This window comes from Loxodonta africana, chromosome 11 (genome assembly GCF_030014295.1).
Source record: "Loxodonta africana isolate mLoxAfr1 chromosome 11, mLoxAfr1.hap2, whole genome shotgun sequence".
Lineage (NCBI taxonomy): Eukaryota > Metazoa > Chordata > Mammalia > Proboscidea > Elephantidae > Loxodonta > Loxodonta africana.
In genome coordinates this window covers 65,434,352-65,455,132 of record NC_087352.1, presented here as the reverse complement: position 1 = coordinate 65,455,132, position 20,781 = coordinate 65,434,352, and the positions used below count along the sequence as shown (strand labels likewise).

General features: G+C 36.5%; 1 protein-coding gene across 3 annotated transcripts in view; it reads left to right on the top strand.

Annotated features, from left to right (window-relative positions):
• Nucleotides 1-20,781, top strand: part of PIK3C3 (phosphatidylinositol 3-kinase catalytic subunit type 3) — a 144,220-nt gene that overhangs the window by 49,253 nt on the left and 74,186 nt on the right. For all 3 annotated transcript variants that reach the window (XM_023543837.2, XM_064294591.1, XM_064294590.1), the window contains 3 exons: nt 8,969-9,154; nt 17,998-18,152; nt 19,914-20,004. In XM_023543837.2, the coding sequence (XP_023399605.1) occupies nt 8,969-9,154; nt 17,998-18,152; nt 19,914-20,004 (432 nt within the window). The remainder of the gene's footprint in view (nt 1-8,968; nt 9,155-17,997; nt 18,153-19,913; nt 20,005-20,781) is intronic.

Below are 20,781 nucleotides of genomic sequence, written 5' to 3'. Positions count from 1 at the left end.
GATAAAACTCGCCTTATTAATAGAAATGTGTACTCTTCCATTATCTTGTTGTTTGTGCTTGCTGCATCATTTTCACTATCTTCCTTCTGTTGTTTCTTCCCAGGAATCTTTTTTTAGTCCTGTGTCCCTTTGGTGAAGGTTATTTAAATAAAAGCAAGTAATATCCTTAAATCCACTCAGCTGGATGCTTGTTAACGCCAATATGTTGTAGCATACTGAAAGCAAACACATTGCCAACCTCCCTGTTATGTGAAACATTCTCTTGAGATGTTACTGTGTGTGACACATGACCTGCTGATACACAGTTAGTTCAAGGGAAGGGGTGAATGTATTCTAAAAGTTTAATTAATGAATTATGTTTTAAAAATTAATGTTGTTGTTAGGTGCCATCGAGTTGATTCCGACTCATAGCAACCCAATGCACACCAGAACGAAACACTGCCTGGTCCTGTGCCATCCTTACAATTCTTGCTATGCTTGAGCCCATTGTTGAAGCTACTGTGTTACTCCATCTCATTGAGGGTCTTCCTCTTTTTTTCTGACCCTCTATTTTACTAAGCATGATGTCTTTCTCCAGGGACTGGTCCCTCCTGATAACATGTCCAAAGTACGTGAGTTGTAGTCTCGCCATCTTTACTTCTAAGGAGCATTCATGTTGCACTTCTTCCAAGACAAATTTGTTCATTCTAAAAATTAACAAATAAATGACAGGATAATGATTAAAATTAAAATGGTAAGTAAATATAGCTAGGAGATTACATTTTATCTCTGCAGCCAATAGATTGTCTTGCTTAACATACACCACACTTTGTAGACCACTGGGCTGGTGGTAATCTGTGTAGGAGAGTAATGGTAATAAAGCTGGTTCAGACTGTAAGACGCTTTGGATGCTGAACTTGTAGTTATACTTTATTTTGTATGTACTGGATGCTTCTATAGATTTTCATGCAAAGGTATGACAAGGTGATGGGAATATTTTTTAAAAATATTAATTTGGCAGTAGTGTCTCAAGGATGAATGGACATGTGCAGAAAATAATTATCACTTGGATGTCTATAATATATAGATAATATGGGCTACTAATGGCAGAGATGATACTAATTTCAAAACAAGTGATAGAGATGATAAAATGAGAGAGGAAATGATAGAGATGGAGGAGTCTTATTCTTGGAACTATATTGTAGGTAGCGTGGTATAGCTTGGTTTTTGAAACGAGAGACTTGAGTTAATTTTCTGGCACTACCATATATACTTACTAGGTATTGTGAGGCATATTATTTAACCTTTGGAATCTTGGTTTTCGCATTTGTCAGACTAAACTCTCCTTGATAGGTGAGATAATACAAGTAAATAAACTGGCAGAGTGCTTGGTGCATAGTAGATGCAGAGTAAATGTTGGTTCTTTTTGTCTTCATCCTTCTCACCTCTTTGAACCTGGGTGACTAGGAAAATATTTGTACTATTAAAAGGACTACAATATTCAGAAGGAGTTCTGACTAGAGAGAGAATATGAAAAACGGAATTTGAAACCTGAAAATTGAGTTGATGCAGTGGTGTACAGCTTGGCAGGCAGTATGGAGACTTGGACAGGACTAGGTGTTTGCTTTCCATAATGAAACCATGGAGTGGATGAAGTTTCTGGAGAGGGAGAATTGTGACGAAGTAGTCAGCACTAGATTTGAATCTTGAGTCTTACTATTGCCACTAATTAACTTTTTTGACTCTGGACAAATTAATCTGTCTAAACTTCAGTCCCTCATATTTGATATGATTGATTAAATGATAGTAGACTTCTGAGTCTCTTTAGTTCTTAAATTAGTCAGTAAATTCTTAGAGCAGAGGGCCAAGGGCTAATTCTTCAGGTAGAATGGTGATATCCAGCATTTATTAAACAGCTACTGTGTGCCAGGGGCCTTTTAAATTACGCAACGACCCTATACTGTAGGAATTATCGTCACTGTTTTACAGATGAGGAAACATGAGCCTTAGTGAGGCTAAGGAACAGGGGCAGAATCACAAAGCTTATAAATGCTGTCTCTTATATGCTCACATTATCAAGTTAGAAGATAAGGGAGCCAATAAAGACATAGAAAAGAAGGTTATAGAGAAAATATTTGCAGCATTATGCACCTGCCTTAGGAAGAATTCTGAAGGCTTTGGGGGCCTGCAGAGAGGCATCAGGAAAATTATTCATCTGTCAGGAAGCTTTTATAATTGTGTTAGAATGAATGAATAGATGCGTGAATGAGTAAATATGTTTTAAAATCTCATGATGGGATGCTCTTTAGCCACTTAAAAAAAAACAGAAACAAAAACTTGTTTTTCTGAACCAACTATTTCTTTTAGTTTCTAATTGTAAGATAAAAAGCTATTTATAGCTCATCTTAACGTTTCAGCTTATCCTCTTTAACTTTTAATGATGCCTTGGGAAATTCTTTGGAGATGAATCATATATATTCTCCTTTATATCCATGATAAGACTGAGAGGCAAATTTTAAATTTAGTGTAACTTTAGGTGTTATCCTCTTTATCACTGAACAGAAGGAGATATTCACCAGCAGAAGCACAGGCTTGTGATTTTGTGTTTTACAAAAAGATTGAGTCAATATCGTGATACTGTGTTAAATGAAGAATAACCTTGGTCACAGAAATTGACTCTTGAATGCAGCACAGTGTCACCTAAAATATACAGCAAGAAATTGAATTAAACCTGTTAGGATATAGTATAGGTTCAGGTAGCAGAGAGCAGATTTACAGAGCACAAGTCCCTTAGATAGAGAGGCTTGCAAGAAAAATTGTTTGTTTAAACAAGTAGTCACTTCCCACTGAAATCCAATTACTTCTAGACATGTGCAAAAGAAATAAAATGCTCAAGTGATACAAAGTGTGTGACAAGTTTCATTTAACTAGTTGATTTCAAGTTTTAGAAAGGTAGGTGATGAAACTTCAATTCTGAGAACATATTACAGGATTCTTATGATCGCTAGAGTAGAGTGAACTATATTTCTTAATGTTCAGGAAACACTTTTGAGCAAGCCAAGTATATATTGGCCTTGAAGTGACCAGAGGAATTATTCACACGGCTGCATTGGTACCCTTGTAATAATTTAAAATGAGTTTTGTAGAAAACAAATACTGCTGTACCTCTACCCCCTAGGTGTATTTACACAAAGAAACTCTTTCAGTGTCAGGTTTTCAGACACTGATTTAGATTATTTGGTTTGTGGGCCCTGAGGCTGAAAAGATTTTCTAGAGAGAAGGCAGTGCTCAAAAAACAAGTCAGTGGGAATTAGTTCTTATAAAGTAAAACTTTTTACTTTTCAAGTTAATGTACTCTTTCCTCCTTCCCCCCCCCCCCCCAAATGTCCTGTCTTACATATATTGGGTTAAAACTCTCTAGTCTGGACTTAATGCTGTACCTAAGAAGTTCACAATAATAACTTTGTTTAACCAAACTAGTTAAATTTCTGAAGTATTTTTAAGTTTGTGGTCCACAGCAGATGGAATTGACTCATTTTTGTGGAACCCAAAATAAAAATATTGAACTTTTTCAAAACTAGCCATGGTAAATGGTCTTTTCTTCTGTAAACAAACAAACAAAAAGCATTGCCGTCGAGATGATTCTGACTCATAGCAACCATATAGGACAGAGTAGAACTGCCCCAATAGGGTTTCCAAGAAGGGGCTGATGGATTCGAACTGCCAACCTTTTGGTTAGTAGCTGTAGCTCTTAACCACTGCTCCACCAAGGTTGTTATGTTAACTTCATGTCTTCTAATTATGCTTGGAAGAAAAAAACAGTAGGAAGAATTACGTATGGTGAGGGTGATAGTGATGCCCTGAGTGTTCTTATGAGGCTGCTTCTGAAGTAGCTACTGAAACAGTGACATCAAGATAGCATTTATATTTGTGTCTTGTTGTAAGAAGTTCATGATTAACCAAAGCAAAAATAAATCCAGCTCAGCAGGAATTTGCTGTCACCTCTTAGCCTAGCATTATACTAGGCTCTGGAGCTTTGATGTATCAAGTCTCTGACCTCATCTAGATTAAAGTTGTTTTAGAGAGAGAATATTTACATAAAATCAAAATGGGGGAGTGTAGTGTGGTGATAAAGGGTCACTGTCTTAGTAAATGTGTAGGTGATATTGTTGTTGTTAGGTGCCATCAAGTCAGTTCCAACATGTAGCAACACTATGCGCAGCAGAATGAAACACTGGTCCTGCGTCATCCTCACAATCATTGTTAGGCTTGAGCCCGTTGTTGCAGCCACTGTGTCAATCCATTTCCTTGAGCGTCTTCCTCTTTTTCACTGACCCTCTACTTTACCAAGCATTGTTTTTTTTTTTCCCCAGGGACCTGTCCCACCTTATAACATGTCCAAAGTATGTGAGACAGTCTTGCCATCCTTGCTTCTAAGGAGCATTCTGGTTGTACTTCTTCCAAGACAGATTTATTCATTCTTTTGGAAGTGCGTGGTATATTCAGTACTCTTCTCCAGCACCATAATTCAAAGGCGTCAATTCTTCTTTGGTCTTCCTTTTCTCATGCATATGAAGCTGTTGAAAACAGCATGAGTCAGGACCACTTTAGTCTTCAAGGTGACAACTTTGCCTTTCAACACTTTAAAGTGGACTTTTACAACAGATTTGCCGAATGCAATGCATCTTTTGTTTTCTTGACTGCTCCTTCCAGGGGTGTTGATTGTGGATCCAAGTAAAATGAAAACCTTGACAACTTCAATCTTTTCTCCAATTATCATGATGTCACTTACTGGTCCAGTTGTAAGGATTTTTGTTTTCTTTATGTTGAGGTACGATCTATGAGGTATAGTCCTTGATCTTCATCAGTAAGTACTTCAAGTCCTCTTCACTTTCAGCAAGCAAGGTTGTGTCATCTGCATAGTGCAGGTTGTTTGTGAGTCTTTCTCCAATCCTGATGCCCCGTTCTTCTTCATATAGTCCAGCTTCTCAGATTATTTGCCCAGAATACAGATTGAATAAGTGTGGTGAAAGCATACAGCCTTTCCTTACTTTAAGCCACACAGTTTGGCCTTGTTCTGTTTGAACGACTGCCTCTTGACATGTGTATAGGTTCCTTATGAGCACAATTAGGTGTTCTGGAATTGCCATTTTTCTCAATGGGTAATTAGTTTAATAGAAATGGAAGAGGGCAAGATCAGTATACTCTGAAAGAGGTTTTGCAGAGGAAAGATTCGTCTTAAAGTTTGAGCAAACTTTGATAGTATTTTTTATTTGGTGATTACTTTTTTTGTGGGGTAGAAAACCATGACTAAAGGCAAACTGTTAGGTTCGGGAGACAAGTTTGTATAAATGGTTATAAAATAGAAAAGATGGGGTCAGATTGTGGTGAGCCTTCAATTCTATGCTTCAGAGTTAGATTTCACTGGCAATAGGAAACCATTAAAGAAGGAGACTATGTCTTAGTAAGTGATATTTTGAGGAGGATAAACCAGGGTGGATTGGGGAAAAGCTAAGAACGAGAAAAGAGGCATAATTAGCAGGTTCATGTACTGATTTGTAGATCAAGTTAAGTGTGAACCGTAGTGGTGTTGGTGAGCAAGGGAAAGAAAGGAGAATATGCTAGTGGGTTGCCTTGAAGGCGACTCTGCCCGAGTGGTTAGCCCTGAGTGCCTGGAATAAGGAAATAGGCAACGGGAAGGAATAGTATGGGAAGATATTTTCAATTGAAAGTATTTGACAGATGATGAAGCTAAAATTTCCAGTAGTAGAGTTGGGTGAAACTCGAAATAGAAATGCAGTTGATCATTATTTGTGGATTTCATATTTGTAAATCTGCCTCCCACCCCACTACCATGGAGTTGGTTCTGACTCGCAGTGACAGTATAGGGTTTCCAAGGCGTATATCTCTACAGAAGACTGCTGCATTTTTCTCCCACGGAGCTGCTGCTGGTTTCAAACCACCAACCTTTTGGTTAGCAGTTGATTGTTTTAATCACTCTACCACCTGGGCTCCTTAAATAATTATTTAGCTGATAATTGATGGAACCAGAGGTTAGGATTTGAACCTAAATAACCTGGCTCTAAAGCCTGTACTCTCCCTAGTCAGCCAGTTCTCCGTGGACACTGCGGAGATAAAGTTGCATTTGTATCCTGTACTTTACCTGGATTAATAAAACATCTTTAAAGGACCTGGATTAATTATCATCATTATTATTGTTGTCTTCAAATTGTTTCAGTCTTTCTCTCATTCCTGCCCTCCTTGTTTCCTTTCTTCCTCATTCTGCTGCCTCCTTGTTTATATTCATAACATTTAGCATTTTAAAGTTGAGAAATTCTTTGCATAGTGCCTTAAGTTCCTTGGCAGCAGCACACACTATAAATCTTACTAATAAATCTATAAATCTGAGAATCTGGGACTTAGATTGTTTCAGTTACTGAATTGAGTATGTTGGCATGCTGGAGGATTTGCTTATAATAAGTACATAGCAGCACATTTCTATTAAGACTGTTGATGTACTGTGAAATGGAAAAGCTTTCACTGTAGTTATTTAAAAAGTATTGCTTTGTTTCTGTATTCAACCTAAAAATATATTTTAGAAGTGAAAAAAAAATTGCATAGGAATAAATCAGGACACTCTTATATGCAGAGAGAGCACTGTACTAAATGACGAGAGGGAGGCGCAGAGGAAATGGACAGCTGTCCCTGGGGAGTGCAGGCTCTAGTTGAAGAGACAGAATGCCTACAAGAGCTTTTGGCAGGTAAAAAAAAAAAAAATTATTTAAATGACAGTAGTACAAATTGAGCCCACAGTTGCTGAAGGAATTGCTGGAAGTTGTTGAAAACTTTCTGGAAAAGTTGAGTTTTTGATAAGCTAACTCCTAAAGAGGATGACACCAATGTTTTGGTGAAGGGCATAAAGAAGGCTTGTGCAGAGCAGCGTATTAAATTGGTTAACTTGGCTGAAATATAGAGCAGCCATCAGAGCTAGCTCGATGAAATAAGAGATTTGGATTGTGATAAGAGGTACCAGTGGAGTGTTTTGAAGAATAGGCCAAGGTTTTCTTGTTCTGGTTTTTTTTTTTTTGACAAAGTAGAATGACCCAATCATCTTTCTGGAAACAACATTATCATGGTATGGCCATCATCTTGAAGTATTAAAGCCTTTGGTTTTCCATGTAGTAGGGGTTTAAATTTACTCTAATTCTCTTCGGAGAGTGAAACTGACCAATGGGAAGAAGCTACACGAAGACATTTTTGCCTTAAAACAAAACAAAAGAGTTTAGCTGCCTGTTTAAGTATAATGACTACTTTGCAAATTGGTCACTAGAATTACTTAAGTAAATGTTGGTCTTCTTTTTGGCAGAGATGTTATAGAGTGAATTTCTGCTGATTGGAGGGTCATATTAAGATTAACTCCAACTTGAGCTTTTAAGAGTTTCTGTGGAATTAGCTCTTAGCTAGAAGTCTGCCAGACTCGTTATGTGATATAATGAGAAGCATCCTGAAGGGAAATACAGAAAACATTGCCAGGAAATAATTGGCAGGAATTGGAGGAGGACTTATAAGATCAGTGTTGGGGGAATAATGGTTCCAAGGGACATGCACTTAGTTAATTAGAGGATGGCAATGCCTTGATGTTATCATCTGGTGGGAGAAGGTGAGAGTCGGTGACCCTGGATTTTAGGTATAGCTCATCCACCATTTTAAGCTGATAGGCAAGCCATTTAACTGCTCTTTGGCTGTATGCATTTTGGGCATTGTACTAGATAATCTCCATAATTCCTCTTGTAAATTAGGAAAATCAAGAATAAATTAGGTAGTGGACAAGAAGGTTCAGTTTGTGTCTTACTAACCAGTTCTACTGTTCAAGTGGACATTTACTTGAGAGTTTGGTTAGTTTACTAATAAAGGATCTCAGTAGGGCAGAGAGGAAACCCTGGTGGTGTAGTGGTTAAGTGCTAACTGAAGGGTCAGCAGTTCGAATCCACCAGGCGCTCCTTGGAAACTCTATGGGGCAGTTCTACTTTGTTGTATAGGGTGGCTATGAGTCGAAATCGACTGGACGGCAACAGGTTTAACGGTAGGGCAGAGAAGGAATTTAAATTTTAAAGTTATCTTTGTTCAAGAGGTAATGTTGAATTCATAGAGGATGAGAAAGGGGAAGAAAGAGTCCTGGGTTCAACCAGAAAAGTGTTGCCAGTAAGGAGACTTGACCATAGGCATTTATTATGTATGCAGCGTGAATGCTATGCCTCGGGATAGTCTGTTAACTGACAGTCTTGTGAAAACTTCAGAATCCTGCCTGTCTAAAAGATAAGATTTCAGAAAGATGTTATGAATCATAGAATATTTGCCGCTGCTTCTGTATTTATCCATTTTTATGCTTGCTTCTGTGAGTTTTGTTTGAATGCCTGTGTTTTTAAATATTCCCAGTGTTAGAGAGGCATCCGTATTCAATTTAGTCTGAGTCCTCATTTGTATCTAGGAAAGCTAATGATCATACACTGAGGAGGTGATGATGACTGGGGTTAGTTGTGGTGATTTCTACCCCTGCTTGACTTCTGACTCTCATTCATTGGTGGCATTGAGTGTCACGTTGTTGATGATGGACATGAGTATCACCAGGGAGTCTCAGAGGTCATGAGCTATACCCCAACTATTTTCATATCTTGAGTCATATGGTATTTTAAAAAGAACAAAAGCAAAATGAAGAAAAACTAAAACAAATTGAAAAACACATAGTGTTCTGCAAGTAATATGGTCTGGAAAATGTAAAGTTATAGGGAACATGCTTTTTTCTGTGCTGCAAGTGTTTCTCTATGATTGCATGTACAATTTTGTTTGGTGTTTGCACAAGGAATCTATTCCTGAGGCTTCTCTGGCTCTTCAGTTAGCACCAAGTGAAACTCTGCCTAGTCATCGTTGACTTCCTCTACCCAAGGCAATTGGCTATTGTTTCTAATTTTAAAATCTTTTCTAACTGTAGGCTTTGACAAAATTCTTGAAATGTGTTAATTGGGATCTGCCTCAGGAGGCCAAACAGGCATTGGAACTTCTGGGAAAATGGAAGCCAATGGATGTGGAGGACTCTTTGGAGCTGTTATCTTCCCATTACACCAATACAACAGTGAGGCGTTATGCTGTTGCTCGGTTGCGGCAGGCAGATGATGAGGTACGTTATTATTTATTACTCCTCTCAGCTGGGTGCATTTGAAGCTAGAGCCTGATTGTCAGACTCTGTGTGTGTGTCTGTGTGCGTGCACGTGTGAGAGGTGTCCAATTATCTAGTGCTGCTATAACAGAAATACCACAAGTGGATGGCTTTAACAAACAGAAATTTATTTTCTCACAGTTGAGGAGGCTAGAAGTCCAAATGCAAGGTGCCAGCTCTGGGGGAAGGCTTTCTTTCTCTGTTGGCTCTGGAGGAATGTTCTTGTCTCTTTAGCTTCAGCTTCCTGGTTCTATGGCAGTCTCCACATGTCTTAGCATCTATTTTACTCCATCTCCCCTCTGCTAACTTACTTAATCTCATATCTCAAAAGAGATTGATTCAAAACATACCCTGTGCTAATCCTGAGCTTCAGCTCTGCCTTCCAGGCTCTCTCTGATGTCAGCTCTTCTCCTTTGGCTTTAGGGGACCCTACTAGTCCATCTGAGTGGGGACCTCACCCCCTTGGCCCTGGCAGGCTCTGTTCTGCCCCTTGGACATGACAGCTTCGACCCCTCAGCTTTGGGTGGCGGTCCCATTCCCCTGACTCACTTTAACAGCATCCCTACACTCTGGAACCAGTTGGTGATTCTTTTAACCTAGGAGTCTTTGTCCCCCGCTCCTTGAAATCCAAAAGACCGTGGCCCCACCCTTTGAAAACAAGAAGACCCTGCTTCCTGTGCTCCTTTTGACAGACCTGCTGATCTCTGAGCTATACCAGGGGTGGTCCTTTTGTTTTCTTGGAGGATAACAGATGTAGTTCCTTTGGCCCATTTCCTGCCTGGTAGAATTCCAAGAGGCAGACAGCATTCTTTCCTTTCATTCTTTCTCTGTTCCCTTTAGTCTAAGCTGACGGGGTTTCTGCTGTGGTAGTCAGTCAGATCTGTGAGCCACAGGCTTAATCTCTTTAATAAAGTTTGTGTAGCCACATCCATGGAGAACATTCCAGGGTATGTGTCCTTAGTTTGTACAACAGAATTTTCCAAATCTTTAAGTTCTGTTTTCATTTTGCACAGTTCATTTTTAAGCCCATCTCTTTCATCTCGCGTTTTACTGTAAGTGGCAGGCCGAAACCATTTTAAGATCTTGCTTAGAAATCTCATCAGCTAGATATCCAAGTTAATCACTTAAAATTTCTACCTTTCACCACACATTTGAACCAGATTCAGACAAGTTCTTTGCCACTGGATAAAAAGCATTGCACTTCCTCCATCGTCCAATCACATGTTTATCATTTTAAAGTCTCAGCAGAAGCATGATTATCATTTTAAAGTCTCAGCAGGAGCACACTTAACATTTCTAGCAGCATTCTGTTGCTGGTGCCATATGTATTCTCTAAGATGATGGAAACTTTCTCTATGGCTGTCCTCTCTTCTGAACCCTCACCAGAATTGCCTTTTAAGTCCATAATTCTACCAACAGTCACTTCAGGGCAATCTAGGCTTTTACAGTTAGACGCCTTAAAGTTCTTCCAGCCTCTACCCATTAACAAGTTCGAAAATGATTTCCACGTTTTGGATATCTGTTAGAACAGCACTCCCACTTCTTGGTACCAAATTCTTTCTTATTTAGTGGTGTTATAACAGAAATACTACAAGTGGGTGGCTTTAACAAACAGAACTTTATTTTCTCACAGTTCAGGAAGCTAGAAGTCCGAATTTAGGGTGCCAGCTTTAGGGGAAGACTTTCTCCTTCTGTCAGCTCTGGAGGAAGGTCCTTGTCGCTTCAGCTTTACTTCCTGGTTCCTTTGAGATCTTAATGATATTTGGCGTCTATCTTATCCCATCTCACCGTGGCTTGTTTGTTTAATCTCTTTTATATCTCAAAAAAGATTGACTCAGGAAACACCCTGCACTAATCCTGACTCATTAACAAAGACAACCCATTACCAAATGGAATTGCAACAACAGGCATAGAGGTTAGGGTTTACAACACATATTTTGGAGGAACATAGTTCTATCCATGAGAGAGAGGCAGAGAGAGAGACAGACAGACAGACAGAGACAGAGAGAGACAGGGAGACATAGAGACAGTTTTTGGAAGGGAGTAGGTATATTTTCAGAAGTAAAATTAAAATATTCCTCCAAGGACTCTTCTGTGAAATGAAAATTTACTTCCTGATCTTGTACATGATAGGACAATCTCTCCCAGGACATCTACCTGGCAGCTGAGCTTGTATTGCTGTCTGGAAAAAGGAATTCTAATGAAAAATGGTTTAATGCAGCGCCAGCTAGGGAATAATTCAGATCCCCTCTATCAGTCAGTACACAACAAGCCACATTTAATTGTAGCCTTGAAAAGCCCTTGGGGCCTTTAAAGCATAGAGATGCACAGTCATTCATTTATCCTTAAAACTCCTACTTGAAACTTTCAGCTGACGGAGGGATGATTATGTGTATATGTAGATTATCTGTAGATTGTTTTGAATGCTCTGGAAAGCAGAGACTCCTGGCTGTTTATATACATGCAAGGCCACCAGGGAAGGAGGAACACTTCTGTATTGACACAGAACATTGCTGGATTTTGAATTTTAGTACTTCCTAATGTGGGTTTTTTTTTTTTTTTTTTTTTAATGAGGCAGACAGCACAGTGCGTAAGAACTCAGCTGCTAACCAAAAAAGGTCTGCAGTTCGAATCCACCAGCCGCTCCTTGGAAACCCCCTGGGGCAGTTCTACTCTGTCCTGCGGGGTTGCTATGAGTCAGAACTGACTTCACAGCACCTAACAACAACAATTAGGTAGACTAATGCAGTGAGTTTTTTTTTTTATATCAGTTTTTATAGGGTGAATGTGCTCTCAAACATAACCCAGTAGTTCATGCTAGTGCCAGGTAAAAGGGCCTATGGGATATTAGTTATGGGTTAACTTAACTGAATAAAGTATTCTTTTTAAGCCTGTGATATATATAGATGATTTTGCAGAACAAGTATTATCAAAGACGTTTTTTAAAAACAGTAAGAATCATTTTAAAACTAATAGTTCTATGTGAGTTTCAGGAAGCAAAATGAATGTTTGTTAAAAGTCAATAGGTGTGTTTATATATTTAATTATGGTAAAATTAAAATTCTAAAGTAAATATTATAGTAAACCCTCACAGTATTTTGCCCATCTTCAGCAGTTGTCAACTCATTAATCTTATTTCATCTATAACAGTACCGGCTCTCTTCCCAGGTCGCCTACTCCCACTAGATTATTTTGAAGCAAATCTCAGGTTGTAATTTTCCATGAATATAATTTTTTTCCCTATCGTATGAAAAAGCAATTCTTATCATTGTGGTTCAGTATATTATCTTCTCTTTTCCCATTTTCTTTACTGTATCACACATAAAAAATGTATAATCTAATATTAGAATTGTATTTATTTTAAAGTTATTTAAAAATTTTACTTAAATCATTCTCTATCCGTGTTTGATGTAAGTGATCATAAGGCTTAGATAAAAACTTCTAGACTGTCACTAAGTCAGTCCGTGAATGTGGCTCCAGAATTTAACGTAGAAAAATGTGAAATCATCACTTTTGTTTCTCTGGCCTCAGTTCCCTCAGAAGCTTAAGGGCTAAATACTTGATCATCTCTGAGTTCATGCAGTTACTAAGGGCTATTCCTAGAACATTTCATAGGTTTTTTTTTTTTAAAAAAAAAAAAAGAAGTAGAGGATACTGATAGAAACACTGTGTTTATTCTAAACTTCAAAATATGGTGCAACTATGGATTGTTAGGGTGTATTAAGATTTTGTAGCTATAACTAGTATCATAACGTAATTCAGTATTGAATTATATACACCATGTTAAATGATAGGTCTTTTAATTTTGTTATTACTGGTTCTTCAGATTTTTTTTTTTTTAATTTCATGTGTTTAAATAAAAAAAAGATCTGATTTTTGTTTTTTCTTTAAGTACATATATGTCTTTGGGAACACTATTATTCTGGCCTCAGTTTCCTGTCTGAAAAATGGTGATGATAATAACTGCTGACATCACTTGGTAGTTAAGAAGAGAAAAGGCAGGCAAACTTTGGAAAAAGAACTATACATATGCAAGAAGATGGTGGAATTACACTATGTAAAATTTTATACTAAAATCATTTGTGTTGTGCCTTTCATCCCTAATTGGTTTAAAATGCCCTTTTTCTGTATCTTTGGAATATAGTATGTGGATTTTATCAACGTCAACAGTTTTTTGGTCTTGCCGTGAATAATAGTCATATACTCTTAGCATTAAATGTTACATCAAAGGGCACTTTGTCTAAATACCCAGATGTTGAACAACCGGAAGGCTTGAATGAAAGATGGCCTGTTTTATGTTTGGACAGTTACTCTAGTTTTCTGAATATGTTATGTTCTCTTTGGTAGCCATGCCCGTGCATATGTTATTCCATTGGCCTGGAAGCGTCCTCAAGTTTCCCTCTTCTTTATTCTTCAGGGTATACCTCAGACACCACCAGCTCTGGGAAACTGCCTAGAAAGCAATAGGCATTTTTGTTTGTTTCCTGCTGTCACAGCGTTTGGTATATTCCTTTACTGTAATATTCATATATATATATATATATATTATTTGCTTTTTAGTTGTGAAAGAAATGATGTAGAAAGTAATATTCTCTTGACAGTCCCACTTGTTTCACCATTTCTTCTCCCCAGAGGAGTAGTCATTGTTATTATATTCTTATATGGCCTCCCATATATTATTTTTGCAAATTGCAAGCATGTGTTTGTGTGTAAAGTATATATAATTCTCACTTTTAGAAAATTAACGTAAATGGAAGTCGCCTATAGAAAAAAAATTTTTTTTTTTTTTTTTTTGCATATATACTGTTAAATGTTTGCCTTATTAACTGCACAGGGTATCTTGGACATTTTCCCATTATCACCACATATATGTGGTGTCCATAAGGTCTGGAAATGTAGGCAAATTGATGTCTATAATGTTGCCAAGAACATTTTTAACCTGTAAAAATATACTATCTGTGTTTCTAGATGTCATGAACACCTGTAGATCTACCTTATTGTTTTTAAAAAGCAGCGTAGTACTTTATTGCAGGGCTATTTTTTAGTTTATTAAACCAGTCTGTTCTCTTTTAATAAGCAGTTAGATTATTGCCAGACTTTTTCTATACTTGTATTTTAGTGAACAGACTTGTGTATATAGATACTTCATATGCATATGCAATAAGTAACTTGCATTGGAATTGTTGAGCCTTTTATTTGCTGATCATCTCCTACAAGTCCTCTGTTTTTGAGCTTGCATCATTTTTTAAGAATATTCTAGTAGTTTTATAAGTTTAAATGTGTGATTGGACAAACCCCTTCCCTCTCTCTCTCTTTTTTTTTTTACAATTTTCTTTGAAAGTTTTGTACATTTATTCTTTCCATAAATTTTAGAATAATTTTGTCTTTTTCCTACAGCTCCATCAGAATGCTGAGTAAAATTACATTAAAATTTATGTATTAGGGAAAAATTGACACCTTCATGATATTTAATCTTCTGGGGACATGCTTTTTTTTTTTACCCATTCAAGTCTATTTTATAAAAATATTATACATATTTAGTATTAAATTTACTTCCTGATATGTTATTGTTACTATTATGAACTACCCCACCTGTTTGTTCGTTGTTTCCATTTGTTAATTGAAAAGAAAGCTATGTGTTTATTTATATTGTATCTGATTAGTTTAGTGATTTCTTTTATTAGTGCTAATAAAGGTTAGAGGAGTTCTTGTAATTTCTAAACAACAGGATTATGCCATCTGGAAAAATGTAATTAGATCTCATTTTCAGTATTTGTTTTATTTTTTTCTTTCATCGAATTTGCTAAAACCTGCAAAGTAATGGTGAATAATACTGATCAATGGTGGCCATCTTTGTTTTGTTACTCATTATTGTAGGAATGCTTTATTGTGTTATTCCTACTTGTTTCAGTTGAATATTCTAATATTCTTATTTATATTTAGGAAGCTCCCCTGTGTGTGTGTGAGTGCGTGTGTATGTTTATATCAAGAATGACTTCTGTGTATTATCAAACCCTTTTTTTACACCTTTTTATATCATATGGTCTCTCATCTTTAATTTGTTAATCGTCAGAAGTGTGTTGATAAATTTCCTAATTTGTATCATCCATACAATTGTAAAATAAGTGTTACTCATTCTTTTAACACCTTTCTGGATTCAGTTTGCTGATATTTATTTAGGGATTTTTTTGAAGCCATATTTATTACTGCTATCTGGTGCCAAAGGAGAAATTTCATCAGAATTTAACAAGGAGGTGGTATTTAAGATGGACTTTGAAGGAAGGGTAGAATTTTTACAGGTGCATGTGAGTAGAGATAGCAATATTAGTGAAGACAGGGAGAATGAAAAGTACAGGAAGGATAGAATACATTTCAGTTTGACAGGAGCGTGGGGTATATACATTTGTTGGGGAGGCAAGATCAGAACCCATGTCTTTCTGATTGTGAATTCCTATGTTAAGAAAGTGACTCTTAATTCAATAAGAAATGGTAAGTCAGTGAGTGATTTTTGGCAGGGCTTTTGGACTCTGGAACATTAGAATTACCTTATTCTTGAGAAAAACAGTGCTCACTCAATAAAATTTCATAGCTCTTGGGAAATTTTTACTGAATTACCTGAGATGAAAACTTCATTTTTTTTTTTCTTTGCTTTAATCACATTTATGTCCTTTTTGCTTGGAGGAATTTTATAGTTTTCAAGAAAAATATAATGAGAAAACATAGACTTTGCACTTACTGTTGAAGTTAACTCATTTTCATAAAAATGAAATATAGTGTGAATATAGAATAGCAAGTGACCAACAAATCAGCTATTGATGAGTGACTTAAAAAGAGGAAAGTTGTGTTCTGAATTCCCTCTTTCTGAGAAATTTAATAACATTGTGACCTTTTTGATTTCACATGCTAACCAAATCTTTTCTGTAACTGGGAAAGCCCAACAGGTGTTACATTCAGCAGGATTCCTGAAGCATACCTCAGTAATGAAGGCTGACGGTGAAACTGAATTACTTCTACCTCCCAAGTAGAAAGATACTTGTCGTTAAACGTACTGATCGGTTTTGTGTTATGTAATACTTTTTTCTTTAAGAAAACATGTAATCATACCGATAGTTATTGGATACCATAAATCTCAAAAATGGAGATAGAAAATCAGATGTTTTAAAGAGCTGTTTCTTTGTTTATTGGTCTAATTAAAAAATGGTTTTTAGAAGCAGAACGTTTGACAGGTGCTCTGATAGAGAGTCACTTGATTTCCCTGGCTGTTGATGTTGGTATATTTATGTAAGAATTAATCAGCTGGTTAATCAAAATCTTTTCCTTAATTTTTCTGTGAATAAGCATACTTCGTGGTGAAATCATGTGTATTACTCTTTGTCGGTATTTGCGTAATGATAAATTTTTTTTTATTATATCAGTGAAAAATATATATGTATATATATATATTATGGTATTAAGTAAGGGAAATAGACTGTTGTGAAGTGGTCTCTGTCCTCATGAAGCTTATAATATAGTGGAAAAGACAAAGAGCAAGTAGTGACAAGTACTAATAGGAAAGGGTGGACCATGGAATTTTTACAGGAGTTTAACCTGGTTTGTAGGCTTACCAAGGAGACCAAAGTCCATCTAATTGGTAGTGTCAGCATTCTCTAAACATGAGTTATTGAGGTATTAGCTAGGTGAGTGGCAATTAGACTTGGAAAATGATAAATGCATTGAAAAAAAAAATTGAGTTTTGAAGGTTGCTTCAGTTTGTAATTATTTTTAAAAGTGAAATTGTTAGACTATTCTTAATTGTACTTGGCAAGAGCTAAGGGCTGCATTTATAGAGGAATACAGGAAACATTTCCATTCTAACCATTATCTCAGAGAAGCAAAAGCTACTTTGTTAACACACTTTCAGACCTAGCAATTCTATTGATTGTCAGGAGAAGTGTGGGAAATTTAAGCTTAGGAATTTGCTTTCTTCATGTGTTTTTGGTAGCGATTAGGAAAAGTAACCATTTCCTTTAATCACGATGTTAAAATTAGAATGTCTGTTATATAGGATCTTCCATTTAAGAATCAGATCAAATTCTGTAAAATCTGAGTTTTCAGGAAAAAATGGTAACATTTAAAAAAATCCTAACAAGAAAATGTTATGAAACAGAAATCTTTGAAGTTTCTTGTGTAATCTTAAACATAAAACACAGTTGTTGAATCTTTTGCTAAAGAAAAGGATCCTTCCTTAATTTCTTTGTTTTACATGAACTATCTTACTTTGTTCTTTTTTTTTCATTCACTACTGTATTTGGGGAAACCCTGGTGGCATAGTGGTTAAGTGCTACGGCTGCTAACCAAAGAGTCGGCAGTTGGAATCCTCCAGGCACTCCTTGGAAACTCTGTTGGGCAGTTCTACTCTGTCCTATAGGGTTGCTATGAGTCGGAATCTACTCGACGGCATTGGGTTTGGTTTGGTTTTTTGGTTACCGTATTTGGATATTATTGCTGTAAACAAGTCAGTTACTGGACATGAACTGTGTACCAGGCACTGATCTATTATTTTCTACTGTTAACTGATTTAATCTTCATAACTCCTCTCTAAAATATGTATTATTATGCCCATTTTACAGATGAGGACACTGCAAGGCATTGAGAGGTTAAGTAACCTAGTAACCTGCCAAAGATCCCACAACTGATGAAAAAAAAAAAAACAAAAACTGATGAGTAGTAGTTAAATGTTAGATTGATATCTAGGAATAAATTATGTCTATAATCGTTTTGCATTTGTTTTTCTAACATAGCTTATTTGTTTGTTTGTATTCCAGGACTTGTTGATGTACCTATTGCAGCTGGTCCAGGCTCTCAAATATGAAAATTTTGATGACATAAAGAATGGATTAGAACCTACCAAGAAGGATAGTCAGGGTTCAGTGTCAGAGAGTGTGTCAAATTCTGGAATAAATTCTGCAGAAATAGATAGGTATGGATTTCCAGGGACAACACCATATTTTCAAATACAGTTGTCCCTCTTTTCAAATTGTCTTCTTTCTGTTTTCCTCAGATGTACCAAGCCCTAGTACTACTAATTTTGAAGTATTACCAATGAATATGGCATGTGTACTCACAGAGCACAAATTACTATGTTAGTGTGTTGCAGACTGTGGAGTCAGAATGCCCGAGTTAGAATCCTGACTCTGCCACTTATTAGCTGTGTAAGCTGTGTCAGCTATGCATTGTCTCTGCGCCCTCAGTCATTCGTCTAAAAAATGGAGATAGAAGTAGTAATTGATCTTTAAGCGTTGTTTGAACATTGAATGATTTAATATACAAGCCATTTAGAAAAGTGTCCGACACATAGTAAGTGTTCAGTAAGAGTTAGCTGAAATTACTGTGTTAAAATGAAAGAAAGGACATGTTAATGGGCTGGGATATTGTAATGAAAAGTTGTATTTTACCACTTTAATAGTTATATTAAGAAAAAAAGCATTGCTTGAATAGAAAACCTGTACTAACAATAACAGCAATTAGGAGGGGCCAACTCTGTATTAGACACTTATTAATTCTTACAGAAATCCCTTCAGGTAGGCGTTCATATCCTCACTTTAAAAAAGAGGGACTTACATAGATAAGTAAATTGGACAAAATCTTTCATGTTGACATGGCTCCAAAACCATGTTCTTTATATCTTGCCATTTTTTTCATAAAATCTTAAAATTTGAGATGAAAAGGAACCTTTGGGTGAGAAGCCTGAGGCTTGGTGCTATAAGATGGTTTTGTGAAGGTCATAAGGTTTGTTAATGACAGAACCATGTCTAGAATTCAGATTTTCTGAATATGTCTAATCATTTAAATTATTGCCGAATTATATTTCTGAGTTTTTCTTTACGAACATGATCATGCTATTTTTTATCTTCTGCGTTTTATTTGGAGACAAACTGAAAAATGAGAAGAACCATTTTTTCCTCCCTTAAGCTACCTTATGTTTTTCTATTTTTGAAAGAATAGACCCCTCATGTTTTATCCCACTGCACATTGAAAACCAAACCAAACCCGTTGCCATCGATTCCAACTCCTAGTGACCCTGTAGGACAGAGTAGAACTGCCCCATTGGATTTCCAACAGTGTAAATCTTTATGGAAGAGGACTGTCACATCTTTCTCCCACAGAGTGGCTGGTGGGTTTGAACTGCCAGCCTTTCAATGAGCAGCTAATTTCTTAACCACTGCACCACCAGGACTCCTCCACTACACATTGGAGCAGTTCAGTCTCTAGTGTTATTTACCTTCTTTCTCATTTATGCCACCTAAAAAGTTTTATTAATAAGAGTCTGTTTTTGTATTTATGACCAGATGAAAACTATAACCCATTATTTCCCACATTACGGTATGCTGGTCACTAGCACTGGGATGGGTTTTTAATGCTATGTGAGGAGTAGTTTTGTGGCCAAATATGTTTGAGAAATGCTGGTTGAAAGTTACATGTTTTGTTTGTTTTATTCTTATTTTTTACCACCGTATTCATTAATACCTTTACTATGCATACCTGCACATAAATCTCCAAGAGGCTTTGACCACAGAACTCTCATTTCTGGAGTACTCTGATTCTGGAGTTGCATAGGACGCACTGTAAGAAGTGTTGCTTTAACCAGACACAATTGAGGTGAACTTCGCTAAGGAATGTATGTCTGCTTCTACAGACAAAATATTTTACATCTCAGTGATATCTCCTATTACTTTTTCAGCTCCCAAATTATAACCAGCCCTCTTCCTCCAGTGTCTTCCCCTCCTCCTGCATCTAAAACAAAAGAAGTTTCAGATGGTGAAAATCTGGAGGTGAGTACAAAGATTTTCTAGCTTCCTATAGGAAAGATCCTACCAGATAAACATTTTATGTTGGTCTTTAAAACATTGATTTTGATTAATAAACTGAATATTACAACTTTATTAAATAACTAGTTTTATGATGCATGTTTAGGACTTTTCCCCTTAGCATAAAGTGCCAGGTAATCCTCAATTCAAGGCATTTTATTGGTGCTTGGGGCATATAAATGGGTTCATACACAATGTGAAAAAAAAAAGCTTAAATATTTTATTAAGGAAACTCAGGATATTTATTGTTAACATACTTATGAACATTACTGTAATTTTTTTGTTTTGTGATTACATTGTAGAAATGTATGATTTGATACTAGCAATAATACACTAAGTACCTGTTTTTAACCCATACCTAAAACTTATATCGAATCCTTCTAAATAAGTAGACCCATTTTTGGAGTAAAACAGGCCTCTTAGGCTAGCGTTACTCTGAAAATCATTAAGGTATTTGGAAGTGCATCACAGAAGCTGGTCTTGTATGTATTGTTGAGTTTGTCCCCAAGACTTCTAATTTGAGAAGGGTGTTTCACACTCGTGATGTTGGAAACGAATAATACATGGTTTGATACTAGAAATTCAGTTGAATTTTAATATTTGTATCTATTGCTTTTAGTCAAATTTTAGGAGTTAATGTCAGTGACTGAATGAGTCTTTTGTTTCGATTATTAACTGTTAGCCAAAGCTTGCATGACTAATTTTCGATATGATAGAGAATAGTAACTGAAAAATGTTTTC